This window comes from Tachysurus fulvidraco, chromosome 2 (assembly GCF_022655615.1).
Source record: "Tachysurus fulvidraco isolate hzauxx_2018 chromosome 2, HZAU_PFXX_2.0, whole genome shotgun sequence".
Lineage (NCBI taxonomy): Eukaryota > Metazoa > Chordata > Actinopteri > Siluriformes > Bagridae > Tachysurus > Tachysurus fulvidraco.
Genome location: NC_062519.1, coordinates 40,278,523 through 40,299,691, shown reverse-complemented (window position 1 = coordinate 40,299,691; position 21,169 = coordinate 40,278,523). Strand labels below are relative to the sequence as shown.

General features: G+C 44.9%; 1 protein-coding gene across 3 annotated transcripts in view; it reads right to left on the bottom strand.

The window, feature by feature from the left end:
* sbf2 (SET binding factor 2) overlaps nucleotides 1–21,169 on the bottom strand; it is a 109,073-nt gene that overhangs the window by 42,107 nt on the left and 45,797 nt on the right. For all 3 annotated transcript variants that reach the window (XM_047809945.1, XM_027153259.2, XM_047809946.1), the window contains exons 6-16: nucleotides 20,177–20,282; nucleotides 13,596–13,728; nucleotides 12,859–12,967; nucleotides 12,663–12,776; nucleotides 12,400–12,477; nucleotides 12,017–12,130; nucleotides 10,430–10,558; nucleotides 10,222–10,320; nucleotides 9,632–9,836; nucleotides 9,198–9,307; nucleotides 8,037–8,186 (exon numbers count right to left, since the gene is read on the bottom strand). In XM_047809945.1, the coding sequence (XP_047665901.1) occupies nucleotides 8,037–8,186; nucleotides 9,198–9,307; nucleotides 9,632–9,836; nucleotides 10,222–10,320; nucleotides 10,430–10,558; nucleotides 12,017–12,130; nucleotides 12,400–12,477; nucleotides 12,663–12,776; nucleotides 12,859–12,967; nucleotides 13,596–13,728; nucleotides 20,177–20,282 (1,347 nt within the window). The remainder of the gene's footprint in view (nucleotides 1–8,036; nucleotides 8,187–9,197; nucleotides 9,308–9,631; nucleotides 9,837–10,221; nucleotides 10,321–10,429; nucleotides 10,559–12,016; nucleotides 12,131–12,399; nucleotides 12,478–12,662; nucleotides 12,777–12,858; nucleotides 12,968–13,595; nucleotides 13,729–20,176; nucleotides 20,283–21,169) is intronic.

Here is a 21,169-nt window from a genome sequence, read left to right as displayed (position 1 = left end):
AAGACACACTGAAAAACTGAAACACAATCACTCACTAGATCACAGCTAGAATCACAGCCAGAAAATCGTTCGTTTCTTTACACCGATGAAAAATGTCCCATAAGTCGTTGCGGAGTAGGGTTGCAAAATTCCGGGAATTTTCAAGGCTGGAAACTTTCCTTGGGAATTATCGGGAATATATGGGAATTAAACGGGAATATATGGGAATTAAGGGGAATATATGGGAGTTAAACGGGAATATATGGGAATTAAACGGGAATATATGGGAATTAAGGGGAATATATGGGAGTTAAGGGGAATATATGGGAATTAAGAGGAATATATGGGAATTAACGGGAATATATGGGAATTAACGGGAATATATGGGAATTAACGGGAATATATGGGAATAAACTGGAAATTTTTAAAAAATGCAGAGTTGCCTATAACAAGGAACTTATATGTAGTTAAAAAAATCTTGCAGCATAGTTTTGTTTAAAACAACAAGATTTAATGCAATTTTAGTTGAGTTTATACCCTGCGTTCCTCGGTCACTTGCACACAGCACACTGCTTACTGGAGGGCCACTGAGGCCAAACCCCCTGCACGTACTTGCGTTCTTCCATAACATGTACAGTAACACTTTATTTTAGGGTCATGTAACTAGTTACTTATTAGCATGAATATTACTAGAATATTGGCTGTTTATTGTCATATCGCAGCGCTCTAAACGTTTCTTTACGGAGGAAGACGCTCGATGAAAAAGAAAGAAAAGTCGGATGAGGAAACGAGTCGAGGAGGTGGAGTCATGTGGAGACAGAAGTCCTGTGACAAATAGCTGGATTTACTACAACATAAATAACCAGCATCATTCAGGAAATGGAAAAGTCTTCACAAGGATGTAAGGATTTATCTTTCTAGCCACAAAAATGTCAAAACCGGGTCGATTTGGTTGATTTTTTTAAGTGTGGAGCATTTTTTTAATTCCCTGTGTGCTGTCTGGATCAGCTCTTTACAACCACGTCTCCAGACCTGATCTTCCTTCACCCCCCCAAAAAAATGCGCGATGCTGGAATGCAAGAGGAACAAATGCAAAACAGAAGTGCGGAACATGAAAGCCGTGCCACCGACGCCCCCCCGCAATGCCCCCCTACGCCCCCGTAGACCGACTGTGCAGCAGATTTTTTATTACACACAGTATTGTTTAAAAGAATTCCAGAGAGGAAAAAAAAAGGTTTGCGGCTGAAAACATAACAACGGCAGCTAACGGCGGTGTGCGGATCAGGCAGATACAGTTCGCTTCATACAATGTGCAACAGCCTCTAATAGCTTCATGTCACGTGTGATATACATTTCAACGTGCGCTGGGCTAGAGGCTATAACCGTGAACTGAAGTAGACGGCGCGGAGCGTTAACGGCAGACGTTGAATATGATCAGATGGTCAGGAAACAGCTTCGAGAAACGTCTGAAGTGTAGAAATGAGCAGTTGTGACACTACGCTCATCACGAGTGCTTCAAAATAAAGTGAGGATAAAATAAGAGCATTGGATAAATGGATGAGGAGGCAGTGGTGGATCAAGTGGTAATGGTTGTTGATCAGAAAGTCAGGGTTCAAGCTGACTGTTGGGCCCTTGAGCAAGGCCCTTAAGCCTTAGTGCTCGGGAGGGTGGGGGTGGGGGGTGCTGTATCATAGCTGCCCCTGTGTTCCAATCTTAATCTCCTCAGTTGGGATATGCAAAGAAAAAACTTCCACTGTGTTGTAATGTATATGTGTTAATAATAAAGGCTTTGTGCACAATTTCAGTCTCTGTTAAACGTCGTTCTTCAGCCAAGAAAGAAAGAAAGAAAGAAAGAAAGAAAGAACACAATCCCTGTGGAATAGGAGAAATAAAAGTTCACACCTTACAGTTAAGGACCAAAGTGCAAAATATACCGAGCGATTATTTCCTGAGTTGCAGCACGTATGAGGCTTTTACTCAGCTACAGAGGAATGCGTGATGAGTTCACGTGTGTGTGAGTCAGAACCATTCGAAACCACACAGTACGTGCTCCTACAGAGCGGTGTGTGTGTGTGTGTGTGTGTGTGTCACTCCCTCTACATGCATTACAGCATGTGACCTACTTCCCTCTGGCACGTTGACTTTTGTACACACTAAGGAGGGAAATGAAGATGGATGGGCTTCCCGTTACTTCATACACTCTTTCGAGGATCCGTGCGACAGTTTGATAGCGACAAAAAATCCGAAATGATGGTGGGCAAAAAATAGCACAATAGCCCCAAACTCCAGGTGTTTCATGACGAGTCTGTCCAAAACATCCTGTATAACGTGGGTAATATTTACTCAGTGCACTTTTGACTAACATCCAGTTATCCAGCGTTTACTGTTGTTTGTTCAGTCAGCGTGAATAAGCCAAAGGCCAGGGCTGATGGTGCGGTGCTGTGTTTACCTGTTGCTACTAAAAGGTAACGACTGCGCATGGGAATGAGCTACATCACCGCTTCCCAGTGTGACGGGTCTGTGTTTCAGTATTAAACTCAGTGACTGGAACAGAAAGAAAAACGAAATCACTATTCTGTAGCAAAGCCGAAGCTCAGTCGAGTATCTAGAACTAAAATAAGTTTAGGTTTGATTTATATCTCCTAAAACATAATTCAAACAGGGAGGAAGTTTTAACCGATAACTATTTCAGACATCTGACCTTGCTGTGACTTTGACCCTGATTGAATGGATTCCAGCGAGAACTGCGTATAAATCATCGACCCCTCAAGCGCTTGTTCTTGAGACATCGTTCTGATGAGAATCTCGGACAAACCGAAGACAAAAATCTCTGTATGCCGAGCAAGGAATCTACTAAAGAAAAACTAGTTCAGAGGTTCGACCTTGCTGTGACCTGGAATCGTTAAAATAATTTCATCAGCAGGTTGCAGTCATAGCTCCATATAAAACCTGCGAGATATCTTTTACTCTGGTGCGGAGAACAAGCTGGCTAACAGACGGCGTAAGGCTAGATTAAAAATTCTCATCCGCATCAGAAGGCGGCGGCTTTGTTGTCGTCACATACACATTACAGCTCTTTCTTCACGTATCCCAACTTTGGACGTTGAACGCAGGGTCAACGAGGATACATTGAGGGTTAAGGGTCTTGCTCAACATCCCAACAGTGGCAGCTTGGCAGTGCTGAGGCTTCAACCCTGATCCTCTGATCTACAACCCAGAGCTTTAACTACTTGAGTCACCACTGCCCCAATATCAGGGAAGTCGAGATTCAACACAACCGGAGAGCAATGCCTGAGCCTCACCTTATGTGAACCACCTTCTTGGTCACGCTATCTCCCCTGCCAGGAGCATTGGAACATCAGCGTTGGATTACATATTTTACATCAGCGTTGGATTACATATTGCCTATTTAATCAATTAACACCATTAATTTTGCCCAACTTAGTGGTAAGCACGTTCACCTCACACCTCCAGGGTTGGGGTTCGATTCCCGCCACCGCCTTGTGTGTATGGAGTTTGCATGTTCTCCCATGTGCCTCGGGGGTTTCCTCCGGGTACTCCAGTTTCCTCCCCTGGTCCAAAGACATGCATGGTAGGTCGACTGGAATCTCTGGAAAATTGTCCGTAGTGTGTGTGTGTATATGAGTGAATGAGAGAGTGTGTGTGCCCTGCGATGGGTTGGCACTCCATAGGCACAGTCTCCCCGTGACCCGAGTAGTTCGGATAAGTGGTAGAACATGAGAGAGAGAGAATTTTGCCCATTCAATTTCTGTTTCAGGTAACCAGGAGTCCATCTCAGAGGATTCACGGTACAAGGTGAGTGACGCAATGAACAGGGTTTACATTTACATTCATTTGGCAGATGCCCTTATCTCATTTTTTTTTATACAGCTGAGCAATTGAGGGTTAAGGGCCCAACAGTGGCAGCTTGGTGGACCTGGGATCGAACTCACAACCTTCCGATCGTTAGCCAAACACCTTAACCACTAGGCTACAACGCCACTTGAATCCAATCAACCTACAATACATGTGTTTGGACTGGGGAGGAAACTGGGGGACGTGGATTACAAAAACCCCACACACATACAGAGCCAAGGCAGGGACTGAACCACAACTCTAGAGATGAGAACAAAACGTCTCTCTCTCTCTCTCTCTCTCTCTCTCTCTCTCTCTTCTGATTGGCTGACAACAAATTAACAGCATCATTATAAAATGCATTTTGTTTGTTCTATAGTTTGTTTTTTTAGTATTTAAAAAAAAAACTATATATTGTATTTTGGGGGACAAATGTTTATCTGGCAACTCATTTGATCCATATTTTATATTTCACCCGATAGCTAAGAGCTAGTATGTACTGTAAGAGAGGTTTGTAAACCGGGAATGGAAGTGTTTAAGTGTTCCTTAGAATGACACACTAAAGAACACTTAAAGATGCTGGATATGACAGAGGAAACAGACCATTTCTACAGAACAGCAGACACAGAAACAGAGTGTCTAACAGCTCGGTCATCTGTCACTGCAGGAAATGGTGGGGATGCCAGGATGATTTCACACTCTGTCCGCCCTGCAGTGTTTCTGTTGGTCTTGCTCAACATCCGGTCCCTGATCCGTCCGTGGTTCTTAGCCCTCACCTCTACGACGGCCAGAAATCCAAACAAACTCTAAAGACTATTAGCATTAGTTTGTCAGATGAGGCTGTGATAAATAGAGTACCCTTGTGATGAAGTGTGATAAAGTAGTAAAGTTCATCGTTGGCAGCCGGCTTAAACGGTTAGGGTCGAGAGGCGTTTTCCTTGGAAGAGTTCTCGTGCATGACGGCAAGGAATGCGCAAGAAAGTGTCTTTGATATGGAAGGTCAAAAAAAGAGCAGTCGTCAGCGAACCGGCCTGATTTGACGCCACATGCGGATACCTCGCAGAACGAGAAATCGGACGAACATGATTATTCATAGCGTCCAAATCTGTCGTATGAGCTGTTGTATGAGCATGTGGTCACTGATACAGCGGCTTTTGAGGAGGAGAACAGAGCAGGCCTCATGGGTATCAGATAACTCCAGCTCGCCTCAAAGTGCTGGGAGACGAGACACGAGCCTCCCTGCAGACAAACTAAAGCTTTTAAGCGCTATATCTGATCACTTAGTGCTCTGGATGGCGGGCGCTGACTGACAGGGTTGCGCCCTGTTGTTGTCTCCATCTCCGGCGAGTCTGTCAGCTTGCAGCTTGTCTGGAAATGGGCTGTGGAGCTCCAGCATGGGCGTCCAACAGCTTCACATATGCGTGTGCATAAATATCCAGCTGATTTAGTGCACATGTGGGTATAACTAGTTCATAAAAACACATGGTCACGGATTTGTAGAGAAGCCGATCAGGGCACAGGTTTTCCTCCCATGTGGCGTGTATTATTTCACCTCTGATCTAATGTACAGCCTATAACTTATGTAACTGTAACGTGCACTGATCGTTTTTCCTGAAAGAAAAAAAATACGGCGTACTGAACAAACTCGTCGCCGAGAGAAAAAAAAAAAAAGCCACGACGGCAGCCAGGATGACATGTGGATCCCATAACACCTTGACCTTGCTATGAGAGTGTGCAGGAATGTGCTGCATTTTTCACAGATAGACAAACCCTAGTCTATCTATTTACACTAATGAGCTATTATACGCGATTACAACACTGACATGTGTGACAAGGCGGCTGTGTGATAAGCCAAAAAAAAAGAAAAGCAGCTCTTTTCTCTCTGTGAGGCTGTCAGTGTCCATGTGTGTGTGTGTGTGGGTGTGTCCATGTGTGTGTGTGTGTGTGTGCGCTCGTTTTTAAGCGTCGAGGTCATTGCACACATATCTCATAAACAAGTACTGGCACCGCCACTGGCTGTCGTATGTCAGCACTTTTTGTGTCGGCCCTCCCTTTTCCCCCGTGATGAAGCGAGCCGATGAGATTGCTCAGCGTGAGATATGAAAACAATGCAAGAGAGCAAGCTATCTGCTATTCCTGTTTCTTTTCCAGCTCATCTGAAACTAATACATCGACTCCTGGATGCTCGCAAGAACATCTTTTTTCCAGCAGATGTTTGGAAGAATCGAATACGGAAGCGAAAATCAAAGAGGGAAAATGGATCGTTTATAATAATAATAATAAAAAAGAAATTCTCCGCGTGCTTTCTCTGTGCATTTTTGGCCAGACACGCACCTATAGTACGCCACTAATATTTAGGCTGCGTATGCGGAGAACGATTTTATTATCTGCCGCGTAACCAAACGGTGACATGCTTTTAAAAATAAAGCCCAGTTTGGAGATGGGAAAGAATGAAAACTATGTGTAGGCTACAGCCCCCCCCCAAGATGGTGTAACGCTGCTACAGGTGCGTAAGGCAAAGCTAGTGGAAGTTCTACTAAACGCTGCTCATGTGTGCCGATTAAACAGAGGATAAACAGGATGATTTATGGCCGTGCGACCGTAAAAGCAAAAAATGTGAGCGTTTTAAGCGGTAAGTGCATCGGTGTAATAAAGCGATATCTGTTCCATCCATTGAGACATTCCTTGAAACACAGTGCATGCACAGGACTGATTATATCCCCCCTGGGGGTGGGGGGTGGGGTCGGCGAAGGCCCCCGGTTTCAGGACGAGGTCAACAAAACATGTAAAGCTCCCCGCGATGTCGGTGAGCGAGAGTGGACACACTGAACCTCCTGGCCTCTCGTGGATAAGACTTTTTTTTCTCGTTTAAGCATTTTCCAGAGCTGCACTCTACTATCAGTCAGGCGACTTCCATCAGGACGTCGCCACGTGCCGGGAACCTCGGAAAGATGGACGCATAACGGAGGCCCGGCGTGAGGGGAAACAAAAAAATAATTGCCTGCTGCATCTTGTGCAATATTTTATCTTCATGCTATGATTTAAAAACATTCCTTGCAAATTCCGTCTCCATAAATCTATACGAAGTCTCTGGACGACGTGTAGAGCGCAGCATCGTCTGCCGTTCTGTTAGTCGTCATCGTTTAGTGCTTTCGATGCCGTATTATGCGTATTGTTATATTATAGCAAGCTTTGGCATCGTAAATGAAATCTGCTCTGAAGCAAACAAACAAACAAAACAAAACAAAAAAAACACAATAAGCACCATTGGCTAAATGACAGACACATCCATGCAATTTTGTAAAGTTTGGAGATGCAAATTTTGTTCCCCCGTCCCCCCCAGAACACCCTCCCCCTTAAAGATGAGAGTTAAGCTTGACCGGGGGTCAGATACCTAACGAGGTGGCATACCGAAGCCTTCGCAAATACTGCACCGAGGGCCAAAGACACGTTACAGAGCGCATATTTGACCTCATCGTCATAGACGCGAAGCGTGAACAGCTCGAGCCGGCATGCCCCTGACTGCTTTACAGCTCCCACATCCAGTGACCTGCGGTGCGGTGCAGCGCTCCAGTCCACTCCAGCTGCAGATGTTGGGACTAATAACCTCAGCCAGGTTCAGAGCTCCAAAATATGCCAGGAACTCAAAGTGACTCCATAAAAATTGTGCGCTAGTAAAACGGCGCCGTGCTGTTAAAACCCCCCCAACCTCGTGATGTGGAGCTGTAAAACAAAGGACTACCAGCAGGACCTCGTTACGCTCTGATTGAGGGTAACATGACAGTTTATAGACGAATACGAGAAAAGAAAAATTCAGGGGAAATTTTTAATAACTCGCTAACAGTTATGGGATTTTAAAAAAAAAGTCGGTCATAAATTACAAACTGGGTATAAACCGTAATTAACCCAAATCGCTTCTTCGTGTATATTCGTATGAGTCAAATGAAATGAAGTCATAACGAAGGTATCTCAAACTCAGACCGAGTTAAAGTGATAAACCCGGAACAAACGTGTCTGCGCACTGCTTCGCTCTTTACTTCATGTAAAAGACACCAGGAGGTCTCGCTAGCTAAACGTTACAGGTGGAAAAGATAGCGGTGGGAGCTTCTCCGAGGGTACGGTTTAGCTCGGAAGTCAGGGATCGTCGTAAGCGTTCTCTCCGTTTCCTGTAATTGTGAGTGTGGGTATGTGACGCGTCCCACCTGTAGGGCGCAGTTCATCATGCGCACGATGTGGTCGAACTGCTGGTGGTCCAGGATGACACGGTTCAGCTGCACGTGTAGACTGAGCTCTTCGGTAAGACACTGCCGAGCTGCTTTTCCTTTCAGGGCGCGCAGTGCCGCAGGGAGAGCCTGGACACAACAGCAACAATAACACCACCATCATGTTCACATCTCACTCGGCAGCAAAAACAAACAACCCCACAGAACCCAGAACTTCCATCTGTTCTCTCAGCACCGGTTATTATTTTGTCTCCGGTCATAAGTGCATTGTGGTCAACATACAGCGTGACATCGTGTCATATCTTTAGTTTCTGGATATCTTTAGTTTCTGGACCCACACCTGTGTGGTTCCGTCAAAAGTCTACAAACGGAACGAAAAGGTTTCGCCGTGCATCTGTTCGAGGTGACGCTCGACTGATCTTAATGTCTCCTTCTTATAAAACAAGATTAGAAAAGAGCTGCATTTTTCCTTTAATTTGTCACATAATATTAATATTGAAAGAAGAAATAGTTTGGAACAATTTACCAAAAAAAAAACCCCCACAAAGTTACAGTACAGCCGATATCCAACTGTATCGCATGAGGCTTGCGGAGGCGGGTGAAACCTCTGGCTGCTCTGTTAGCGCTCGCTTCAGATTTTCATATCGGCATGTAGAAATGGCTACGCCGTGGTTTTACGGCTTTACTGGCTCCGTGCGAGCGTTTAGCTCGGAGTTCAGCATTTTTCTATCCACAGAGGAGCGAAGGCTTTCCTATTAAACCCGATGGGTGCGTGAATAAACTGGCTACCATCCCGTAGCTGTTAGAAGGGGAATCCGTCCGGAAAAAAAAAAAAAAAAGACTGGGATAAGATCTCGGCAACCCCTGTGGTTTAGGCGGTTTATAGTTATTTGGCTGAAGAAAACGTAAAATAAACAATGCCGCCAGTTGATGTTAGAATAATATTTCTGTATGTGATAAGAGGAGTATTTGTGACTGGTACTTCACCCCTTTTCTCAGAGATGGAGGGTTTGATGGTGATATCCATTCTAATGCCATGAGTAATACACTCTAATCTCTGGGCCATCTTGGACCACGTGTGTGCATGTGTGTGTGTGTGTGTGTAATCGTCATTAATTGTCGCTCTGTTGTTCAGCTCACTTTCTCCGTCTCCAGCGTCTTGTTGTCAAAGATAAAGCCGATGCAGCTTCGCACCACCTCCAGGCGCCGGGCGCTGTTGAACACCGAGCTGCCCTTCCCTGTGATTGACACTAAAATACAGAGGCAAAGAGAATATAGACATATATCTTGGTCTGGAATACTCTTAACTGGCTTAAATAGTGATCGTTGTTAATGAGCGATAACTCGAACACCATATTACTGAAGAGTTCTCAGTCCTGATTGGCTGGAAAGCTCTAGTGCTGATTAGTGCTGTGGTTTCTATAGTAACAACTTGCACTTGTACTGAGAATAAAAAAAAATGATGAAGCAGCAGCTCAGCGTTCTCCAGGTCTGTCTGATCTGTAGGCTGTACTGTAGAATAACTATTCAGAAGAATGGAACTCAAGACCTTCACCGGTGCTTTCGGTACTCACCTACAGGGGGACCTGCGGGCACTACGCACTTCTTCTCGACTCGTGTACTGATGTTGGAATGGTTTTGTTTGGCCAATCCGTCCTGCATGAGCTGCACAACCTTTTCCTCATCCATCAGAGGAAAGGGCACCATGTGCACCCGGAGGTGAGAGCCCTCGCTGGGCCGAGGAACCTTCTGGAAGGCCATGTGAGGGTTGGGATTTTCCTAGGGAACAAACACACAGGGAGCGAACATGGGATTTTACCTGGAATGAAAACTGTGGCGATGGCAAGCAGTAAAAATGTCTGCATTAATCATAGAGATCCTCTTGAGCCAAGCTACTCTGCAGATGCTTGAAGGTTCAATAAACAAACCCGTTCGTCCTAAATGAAATGTCCGTGTCGAGAGCATCAGTGGTCAAATATTTGGCAGACGCGCTGTGCTTAATCAACACAGTGCAGCAGAGAAAAACAGAGAGATTTGTTAGATAGGACAGCCAGATGGAGTGAAGAAACAGAGGTTAGGAGAGAGAGAGAGAGAGAGAGAGAGAGAGAGAGAGAGAGAGAGAGAGATGGACAAGAAGGAAAAAGTTGATGAGTTTTGTGCTCACATTGCGGTACAGCTGCTCAGAGAGCTCTCTCAGGTGCTTCTGGAGCGTGCTTGGGTTCTCCTCTTCCTCCTTAAAGCGCGCCATGTCGAAAGCCACCAACTAACAAGACAACAGCAGGAAGTTCATCTCAGTCTATTCGGTCTACTTGAGTATTCACAGAAAAAGTATTCTTTTTAGGCAGTAAGAGGAACAGAGGGCTGCGCTTTACCTCGTCAAAGAGATCGCAGGCTCTGTACGGAGGTCCTCTCTCGGACACGAACCCGGCGAAAGCCATCCCGTCTAACACCTTTTGCAAGAAATCGTTCTCGAGCAGGCCGCGCTGGCCCAGAAAGGCAGCCTGCAACAAAATAAAAAGGAAGAAAGATGTCAAACGTCGTGGCATGCTCAATCAATGAGTCACAGTTCACGGTCTCCAGGAAAATCCCTACAATAATAAGCGTTTCTCTAAAATACCACATGTCTCAAGTGATACAGAATGACTTATCTAAACTAGGCCGTCGTCAAACAAACAGCGCGATCGGCCGCGGCATTCCTGAGTGCCGCCGTTGTTTGTGTGGATAAAAAATGATTAGACGACCCCGTACTATAAACAGATGACTGCAGCGAGGACGGGCGGAGGGGGGGAAGGGTATCGTCGCAGGGCTGAGTGAGACGGATGGAGCAACGCGCCGGGCCTCAGTGCAGCTGGCACACAGGGATGCTTGAGAGTTAATGGGGAAACATGCTGCATTCCTCCACCATAATCTGAGCCATGTGGGGTGCTTGGAGAAGGATGTGCAGAGAAGTTGTTGTGGAAACGACCTCCCAAGCAAACAAAAACAACATGGGGGGGTTGGGATGAGTCGCGCACGCAAACACGTAGTGCCGTTTTGATTCGTTGCATGTGGCTCATCGCAGGTCGAAGAAGATTTAAACTAATGCGAGGAGATAACGTCGCAACTTAAAACCTCGCAAATCCACCGCCTCACAAACTACAGCACGGCTTCCTGCTTATCTCCCAGTTTATCCCTGTACTCCAGATCCACTCGGGTTATGATGAAGCTCGGTACATGGCTGTGACTTATTTTACACCGACTTATCGACGGTGGTAGCTCTACAGTACTGTACGTGTTTATATAGCGTTAAAAACAATGACGAGACAAAAATCATATCATGATCCTTTACTGATCCAGTAATATTGTAAAAGTTCATACGCTTTACGTTTAGCTTGGATCTCAAACCACTTCCTGTTTAACGTAATCAATATGTTCCTGACCCTCTACAGTGCACCGTATGCACTTGACATCGACTATTAATATGCATTATGTTGTCTAATTAACATAATTAGGTTCCGGGACTAATTTTACTTAATTAGGCATCGTTACAAAGACATAATGGGAATATAATGTACAGCATAAGTGTATTGCGAGACGGTCAGCGAAATGTTTGGGAGACTAAAATTAGAAAGTGAAACAAAAATGCTGGAGACGTTAACGACGACGCGCCAAAAGCCGAGCACGAAATCGCCGTCTTCTGAACGATAAAGTAACGGTTTAAGATAATCGCATGAATGCACTTTCTGTTTTCTTAGTGGCTGATTTAGACCGATTGCTGCAAAATCCACCGATGAAGCTGTGTGCTGTGGGCTGAACAAAACATATGAAATGCATTACACGCCAGCCAGCGCGAGTCTAGACCGGTTTAAAGAGGACTAGGACGGTTTACGGTAATTATTCACTGGTGGACCCTCATAAAACCTCCCAAACAGACAGAGGTTAACGTCAGGGTGCTTTGGCCCCGGCGCGCCGCCGCTCACCTTGTGAAAGTGAATCACGGCTTCGGAGTGGATGCGAATGAGCTGCAGACAGGACCTGTAGCCCTGGAACAGTTGTGCAAACAAGCGCAGGAAGACCGCTCTCACCTCCTTATCCTGCCGGTCAGAGACAGAGACAGAGAGAAAAAAAATGGGGATGAGAGAACTAGAGAAAGTTAACGGTCGTGAATCAGAGACATTAAGAAACGTTTGAAAACAGAGGCTCTAATGACGGGGGTCGAACCTCTAAATCACCGCTGCACTTTTTTTTTTTCAGTACAGAGAACTGATAACCATTTCAACGATGTTAAAAAAAAAAGAAAAAATAATAATAATAAGGTCACGAGGGCAGGCGGTGTGGGGGGGTTATTAAGTGAAACACTTACCAGCAGTTTGAGGTTGGACGGAGCGGAGCGCGGAGGAGGGAAGGCGTTATCAGCGATCTCAAGATCTGGGTGCAAAACCTGGAAGGAGTCAGAAGTGAAGAAATGAGTTTATTGCTTCAGCTGTGAAGCCGGTGATTAGCAGTGATGAGTGCTGAGTCAGTCAGGACCAGAAGTTTTCATGTGAATGCCAAAGGCAGGGTCAGGATGTGATCAGTGCTGGGAGTAAATGGGTGAGAAGCTACAGGGTGTAAAGGAGGACTCACCACAGACAGTGAGCTGTGTGTAGTGTGTAAGAGAGGCTCGGGGAGCTGAGACAGATGAATACACTCTGGGATTTTTATCGTTCCGCCGTCCAGGTCGGCGATGATCACGTCCAGCTGTGACAGACACCACGGGATCAGGGACATGAAATGTCGATGTATTGAAACATATTAGAAAAGTTTTAAACTACAAACTCACCAGCTCCTGAATTTCACTCTGGAACATGGAGTGAACCCCGATGATGAAGGGTGTGGGAGAGCTGAGGACCTCCAGCAGCCCAGAGGGGAGGATGGGTATGTAGGGGTAGCTAAGTGGCAAAAATCAGACACACACACACTCCTTATAGTAGATTACTCTCTCAAACCTTTCATCTAACTGAATAGGAAAAAAATAAACGACTGGAAATAAATTAGAACACTTTAGAAGAAAAAAAAAGACTAAATGAAAAATGAAACAAAAATGAAATAAATACAAATAAATAAAATGAAAACAAAAAGATTTATTTCCCCGTTAATATTACAACGCTCATCATATTCGTTCCTGGTGATCACGAGCGTCCGTCCGTGTCGCCCGACTTGTGCTGAACTTTCCGTGCTCAAATTTATTGGAAAAAAAAAAGAGGCTGATTAAAGAAAATGACTCGTTTATCCAATCGGATTCAAGAGTCACAAGCTGTCACTCGAGCACGAAAACGTTCTGTTATCTAATGACACAGGCACACGACACTGCGTGATGACGTTCCCACTGAAAAATTCCAGGATATTTCCATTGGGTTCTTTTATCCACAGCTAAAGAGCCTTAAAATCTTTACAGAACTCCTCCTACTGTAAGGATGCTATTATTCAAAGCCCGACAGATACACACACAGATTGCGAGCTTTATATTTTAATACAAACCAGCCGTCCTGTCCGATTTTATTTTTTTCCTTCACACACCTGTATTTGAGAGGAAACATCAGGGCTTCCAAAGCTCGACAGGCCTCGCCGAGTCTCTGGTAGCTGCTGGAGTGGAACAGAACCTTGTGTTCTGTGAGAACTGCACAGAAAAGACTCAGAACATTCTGGATGCCTGAAACGAAATCAACAAGAGAAAAAAAAATAGAATTGAAATGCGTTCTATTAGGAAACGGCTATCGAGCGGACGTGCCGCTACGAATGACAAAATCCTTCTAAAAATAACTCGGGTTGTTTTCGAGACCAGAGTCACGAATGGTGCTGTGTTACAGTCTAGTAAAAATGCTGATGATTTCATTTCTAACCCATCAGACGGTCACAAACACGACCCCTGAAAACCAAGACCAAATGTCCGACATAATGTGAAACAGGCTGGTTACACAAGGGTCCTGGAACGCGGAATAATTTCATGCTATACTGAAAGCAATCACTGCAGCTCATGTTCCTCATAAATCATCGCTTCGTTTCCGGCAGGATAAAGGCGTTATATTCACAAGACGACACGTTTTATGGAATCGGTAAACAAAATAAATGAGCAAATGAACCGTCAGGAGGAGAGAAATGGTTTACAGTTCCTGTTTTTGTTTGTTACTAACATACCAAGGAGAGCATTAATCACAAGTCGGAGAAAGCTAGAAAGGGCCAAACGGTGACGGGGGCATCCGCAAGAACAGCCCGGGGTCAACGGTTCAGCTGGGTGTCTGACGGCAAACAGGAACACGATACGAACACGAGCACAAGCCGAGCTACGGATGATGAAGGGCTTGGGAAATGAACAGGCACTTTCTGTGTGTCACTGTAATAACAACTGACTGTGTGATTACGGAGAACTCCTGGGATGCACACCTTCCAGAAAACCGTATTACCCTGAACAAACATCCACCGTAAAGCAAAATAACGAGTTCTGGAGGAAGAATGTAATAGTTCAGATTTATGTCGTGTCTCAAGCATGTTTACATCCCCAGCTGGTGTCCTTGGCCTCTGTCGGAAGAAAGGCATCGTTACATCAGCTAAACAGAAGACAACAGGTTTCATAATCTGAAAGATATTTTCTCACACACACACACACACACACACACACACACACACACACACACACACACACACAAACAGAGTCCTCTGTCTCTCCAACCTTGAGGTATTTACTTATCAGCTGGAAACAGTGCTCCCGAATAAATGCAGGCCAACAGACAACAAGCCGAGGGCACGCTACAGACAAACTACTTCCTGTTCCGCCAGGTCTGCACTTCCTTCGAAACGAGACGAGCCAGGAAGACGTTCTGGGAGCGGCTTCTGCTGGTTTCTGGATGATGTTCTGATTGGTTATGTAAGGAGAAACACGGTGCAGTCGAAGTCAGTGTTGCTGCCACACAACATGTTTGACTGTCCTGAGCTTTTTTAATACCCGGGGAAAAATCTTCAGGCTTTGTGCCTTTTTATTTCCGACACAAACTCTGTTTATGTCCCACATCACACTGTAGCAGCTCTGTCAGTAGTTTCATTTCACGGTAAACAAAAATAAAAGGTAACGACCGACCTGACGAGCTTCCAGCTTCTGTGGTTTGTTTCAACACTTCATTTAATCTTAAAACAGGCTTTATACGAACTATTAAGCAAGTCGGTGGTCTCCGGTAGAGCGAGGTATTCTCAGGCTGGTGAGTGTCAGGTAGAGAAGCCGAGGCACGCCGCATGCGTCACAGAGAGAGAGCAATGCTGCAGAAAAGAAAAGAAAAAAAAAAAAAAAAAAAAAAAAAAAGAAGAAGCAGCAGGTCCTGATGTTCAGCGGATTTCACGAGCGCGTTGTTTATCGCACGAAGGCACGACTCTTTACGATTGACGAAGTGAGCACTTCCAGTGAATCCTGTTCTCACGAGTTCCTGAAGGTTTTTCAAGTTCAAGTGAGCAGCAGCGTGTTGCACAGTGTGTGTTTGTTGTTGGCTATAAACTCCTTCACCTATGAGGTCTCGCGTGATAAGAGAAAGATTTTCAGCACACACACAGTCCGGCTTGAGCGCGGCACATGGACACACGAGACGTCCAACAAAATATGAAGCGCACGCTGAATATTCTGGAATTCGCATTTCGGTTACACACGTGAGGCCTATCGCGGCTGACGTCTCCGGTTCTGTGAATGTTGGAGGTTTGACACAAGCCAGTCCCAGGAGAGAGACAAGGTGTGGATATTTTGTCCGCAATATAAACTCTTAACCTTTTAATAACGTCCAGAAACGTGCATTGTTATTAGTGATAAATGTTTATGCACGTCTCAGAACCTAGGCATGCTAACTATTAAAGCATTCCACAGGAGGTCACTACCTCGGGTTTTCATGGGATAGCGAGCTTTCAGCGCTTTCGTTTGACGAGACAAAAGAATTATTTCCACTCACGTATAACAAAATGTACAAAATGTGCATGAAAAAATTGCACAACCTCACGTCAGATCACCGAGAGCCAGAACGGTTTACACGTCTCACTTGTTACCTTACAAAAACAAGTAGTTCATGTACAGTATGGAAGACACACAGAAGAAAAAGCAACCACAAGAAACAACATGGACTCTGTAAATTTAAACAGAAACCTTGAATCCTGGTTCTGTAAATGTTAAACATAAAGATTATTTTTAATGCTAAGTTTGGCCAATGAGCTGCTAGTCAAGTCTAATAAACTGTCAGACAAGTCCAGTGAGCTGCTAGTCAAGCATAATAAACTGTCATTAATGAGCGGCTAGTGAAGACTAATGAGCTGCTAGTGAAGACTAATGAGCGGCTAGTGAAGACTAATGAGCGGCTAGTGAAGACTAATGAGCGGCTAGTGAAGGCTAATGAGCGGCTAGTGAAGATTAATGAGCGGCTAGTGAAGTCTAATGAGCGGCTAGTGAAGTCTAATGAGCGGCTAGTGAAGTCTAATGAGCGACTAGTGAAGACTAATGAGCTGCTAGTGAAGACTAATGGGCTGCTAGTGAAGACTAATGGGCTGCTAGTGAAGACTAATGAGCTGCTAGTGAAGACTAATGAGCTGCTAGTGAAGATTGATGAGCTGCTAGTGAAGATTAATGAGCTGCTAGTGAAGATTGATGAGCTGCTAGTGAAGACTATTGAGTTGCTAGTGAAGTCTAATGAGCTGCTAGTGAAGACTAATGAGCTGCTAGTGAAGATTAATGAGCTGCTAGTGAAGATTAATGAGCTGCTAGTGAAGACTAATGAGTTGCTAGTGAAGACTAATGAGCGGCTAGTGAAGTCTAATGAGCGGCTAGTGAAGTCTAATGAGCGGCTAGTGAAGTCTAATGAGCTGCTAGTGAAGATTAATGAGCTGCTAGTGAAGACTAATGAGCTGCTAGTGAAGACTAATGAGCTGCTAGTGAAGACTAATGAGCTGCTAGTGAAGTCTAATGAGCGGCTAGTGAAGTCTAATGAGCGGCTAGTGAAGTCTAATGAGCGGCTAGTGAAGATTATTGAGTTGCTAGTGAAGTCTAATGAGCGGCTAGTGAAGTCTAATGAGCAGCTAGTGAAGATTAATGAGCTGCTAGTGAAGTCTAATGAGCGGCTAGTGAAGTCTAATGAGCGGCTAGTGAAGTCTAATGAGCGGCTAGTGAAGTCTAATGAGCGGCTAGTAAAGTCTAATGAGCTGCTAGTGAAGTCTAATGAGCTGCTAGTGAAGATTAATGAGCTGCTAGTGAAGACTAATGAGCGGCTAGTGAAGATTAATGAGCGGCTAGTGAAGATTAATGAGCTGCTAGTGAAGACCAATGAGCGGCTAGTGAAGACTAATGAGCGGCTAGTGAAGGCTAATGAGCTGCTAGTGAAGACTAATGAGCTGCTAGTGAAGACTAATGAGCTGCTAGTGAAGACTAATGAGCGGCTAGTGAAGATTGATGAGCTGCTAGTGAAGATTGATGAGCTGCTAGTGAAGATTGATGAGCTGCTAGTGAAGACTATTGAGTTGCTAGTGAAGTCTAATGAGCTGCTAGTGAAGACTAATGAGCTGCTAGTGAAGATTAATGAGCTGCTAGTGAAGACTAATGAGCTGCTAGTGAAGACTAATGAGTTGCTAGTGAAGACTAATGAGCGGCTAGTGAAGTCTAATGAGCGGCTAGTGAAGTCTAATGAGCGGCTAGTGAAGTCTAATGAGCTGCTAGTGAAGATTAATGAGCTGCTAGTGAAGACTAATGAGCTGCTAGTGAAGACTATTGAGTTGCTTGTGAAGTCTAATGAGCGGCTAGTGAAGATTAATGAGCTGCTAGTGAAGACTAATGAGCTGCTAGTGAAGACTAATGAGCTGCTAGTGAAGACTAATGAGCTGCTAGTGAAGTCTAATGAGCGGCTAGTGAAGTCTAATGAGCGGCTAGTGAAGTCTAATGAGCGGCTAGTGAAGATTATTGAGTTGCTAGTGAAGTCTAATGAGCGGCTAGTGAAGTCTAATGAGCAGCTAGTGAAGATTAATGAGCTGCTAGTGAAGTCTAATGAGCGGCTAGTGAAGTCTAATGAGCGGCTAGTGAAGTCTAATGAGCGGCTAGTGAAGTCTAATGAGCGGCTAGTGAAGTCTAATGAGCTGCTAGTGAAGTCTAATGAGCTGCTAGTGAAGATTAATGAGCTGCTAGTGAAGACTAATGAGCGGCTAGTGAAGATTAATGAGCGGCTAGTGAAGATTAATGAGCTGCTAGTGAAGACCAATGAGCGGCTAGTGAAGACTAATGAGCGGCTAGTGATGTCTAATGAGCGGCTAGTGAAGACTAATGAGCTGCTAGTGAAGTCTAATGAGCTGCTAGTGAAGACTAATGAGCTGCTAGTGAAGTCTAATGAGCTGCTAGTGAAGACTAATGAGCTGCTAGTGAAGACTAATGAGCTGCTAGTGAAGACTAATGAGCTGCTAGTGAAGACTAATGAGCTTCATCTAGTCAAATCCAATAAGCTGCAATCCAATGCCGAGTCTAATAAGCTGCTAGACAGGACAATAATCTTGAATTAATGGTTAGTAAATAATACGAGTATAAATCCTATTATTATTAGATATTTTTTACTCATTTCAAAAGATTTTGGGAAGATTTGACTGAACATCTTATTTATTTAAAGTTTGTGTCCAGAAAGAAAAATAAAAACACGGCAGTTTATAGCTTGAAATTAATAAGGAGTTAAAAGCAATAACTAAATTCCAGAGAGCTTCACTTGCATCGAAAAGGATCAATTTTAATACAATATACAGTCTGGTTATAAACATATAAATAAAGCGTTAATCAATGATGTTGGATTTGGTAAAGATGAACTGGCTGATAAATAAATGGAGGAAACAGATGATCAGTGACTGAGTGAGTGAGCGAGTGAGCGAGAGTGAGTGAATAAGTGAGTGAGTGAGTGTAAGCGAGCGAGTGAGTACGAGTGAGTGGGTGAGTGTGAGTGGGTAAGTGAGTCTGAGGGAGTCAGTGAGTGTGAGTGGGTAAGTTAGTGTGTGAGTGAGCGAGCGAGCAAGAGTGAGTGTGTGAGTGAGTGTGACTGAGTGAGTGAGTGAGTGAGTGAGTAACTGTGAGTGGGTGAGTGAGTGAGGGAGTGAGTGAGTGTGAGTGAGTGAGCGAGTAAGCGAATAAGTGAGTGTGAGCGAGCGAGTGAGCAAGCAAGAGTGAGTGTGTGAGTGAGTGATTGTGAGTGAGTGAGCGAGCGAGCGAGTGAGTGTGAGAGTGATTGTGAGTAAGCGAGCGAGTGTGAATGGGTGAGTGAGTGAGATATTGAGTGTGAGTGGGTAAGTGAGTGAGTGAGTGGGTGAGTGGGTAAGTGAGTGTGAGCGCGAGAGAGAGTGAGTGAGTGAGTGAGTGAGTGAGAGTGAGTGAGTGGGTAAGTGAGTGAGTGAGATAGTGAGTGTGAGTGGGTGAGTGAGTGTGAGCGCGAGAGAGAGAGTGAGTGAGTGAGTGAGTGAGTGAGTGAGTGGGTAAGTGAGTGAGTGAGATAGTGAGTGTGAGTGGGTGAGTGAGTGTGAGCGCGAGAGAGAGAGTGAGTGAGTGATTGAGTGAGTGAGTGAGTGAGTGAGTGAGTGAGTGGGTAAGTGAGTGAGTGAGATAGTGAGTGTGAGTGGGTGAGTGAGTGAGTGGTATAGTGAGTGACATAGTGAGTGTGAGTGGGTGAGTGAGTGAGATAGTGAGTGCGAGTGGGTAAGTGAGTGAGTGAGATAGTGAGTGTGAGTGGGTGAGTGAGTGAGATAGTGAGTGTGAGTGGGTAAGTGAGTGAGTGAGATAGTGAGTGTGAGTGGGTGAGTGAGTGAGATAGTGAGTGCGAGTGGGTAAGTGAGTGAGTGAGATAGTGAGTGTGAGTGGGTAAGTGAGTGAGTGGTATAGTGAGTGAGATAGTGAGTGTGAGTGGGTGAGTGAGTGAGATAGTGAGTGCGAGTGGGTAAGTGAGTGAGTGAGATAGTGAGTGCGAGTGGGTAAGTGAGTGAGTGAGATAGTGAGTGTGAGTGGGTAAGTGAGTGAGTGAGATAGTGAGTGCGAGTGGGTAAGTGAGTGAGTGAGATAGTGAGTGTGAGTGGGTGAGTGAGTGTGAGCGCGAGAGAGAGAGAGAGAGTGAGTGAGTGAGTCTCACCTAGCTGCTGGAAGAGGAGAGCAACACTTTTATTGGTCACAGGCAGGCCATCATTTTGTGGAGTCTGAATCAGCTGTCGGTCTCCAGCTCCAAGAGAAAAGAGTTTCTGCAAACAGGGACACAAACAGCGACATCCACAGCATCACTGAACACGGCACTGACACAGAACCGTATTTTACTCCTCATGACATTTCATTACATTAATAAAAGAGTCAGGATTGTGGAGAGCTTTATGGGACTCACTGCCACGATGAGTCAAGAAAAGCAACTCTATGAACCACGCGGCTCTCAGATGACTTAGTGTTTGGGGTTTTTTTAATGGTTGTGTACCGTGTCATGTTGGATTTATCCCGTACTGTTACCACATCACAACCGATTAATTTTAGCCAGCGTGCTAGTAGTAGCACAGAGAAAAAACCAAAATCATAGGTTTCCCCCCAAAAATAAACCTGGCAAGCAGAGCAGCTGTCTACTGCAAATACGAGTCAGTCGTAGTGCTGAGTGCAAACTTTCCCGACGTGTGGCTTCTACAGAACGGCATGTCGCGCTGAACAAATCATGAAGCGAAAGCTGGATGCCGACGGACGCTACGATCCCTGGTGTTTGTATGTGTAGAGGTTTGGAGGAGGAGGAGGAGGAGGAAGAGTTTGGTCCTTTCCTCCGGTCTGTTTGATCTCACTGGGCAGCTGGGAAGAATAAGGTCTGCAGGAGGGATTGTGAAATGGATCAGCGCATTAAACCAAAACCTGTTAATTATTCTCAGGGTCCAACGTTTCAGATGATCGTAGCGACCTGCGTTCTTTCCTCTGTCCCGAAACGGAAACTTTAACGATTGTCTTTAAGCTTATAAGCTGTTACTTGTGTTTAATGGAAATTTGATGGGAAGTTTGAGAGCCAGATGTCAATTTAGATGCAAAAAACCTTCGAACCACAAATATCTGGTTGCGTTTAGATCAAGTGCATAAAGACAAGTTATAAAACTGTTACGCAGAT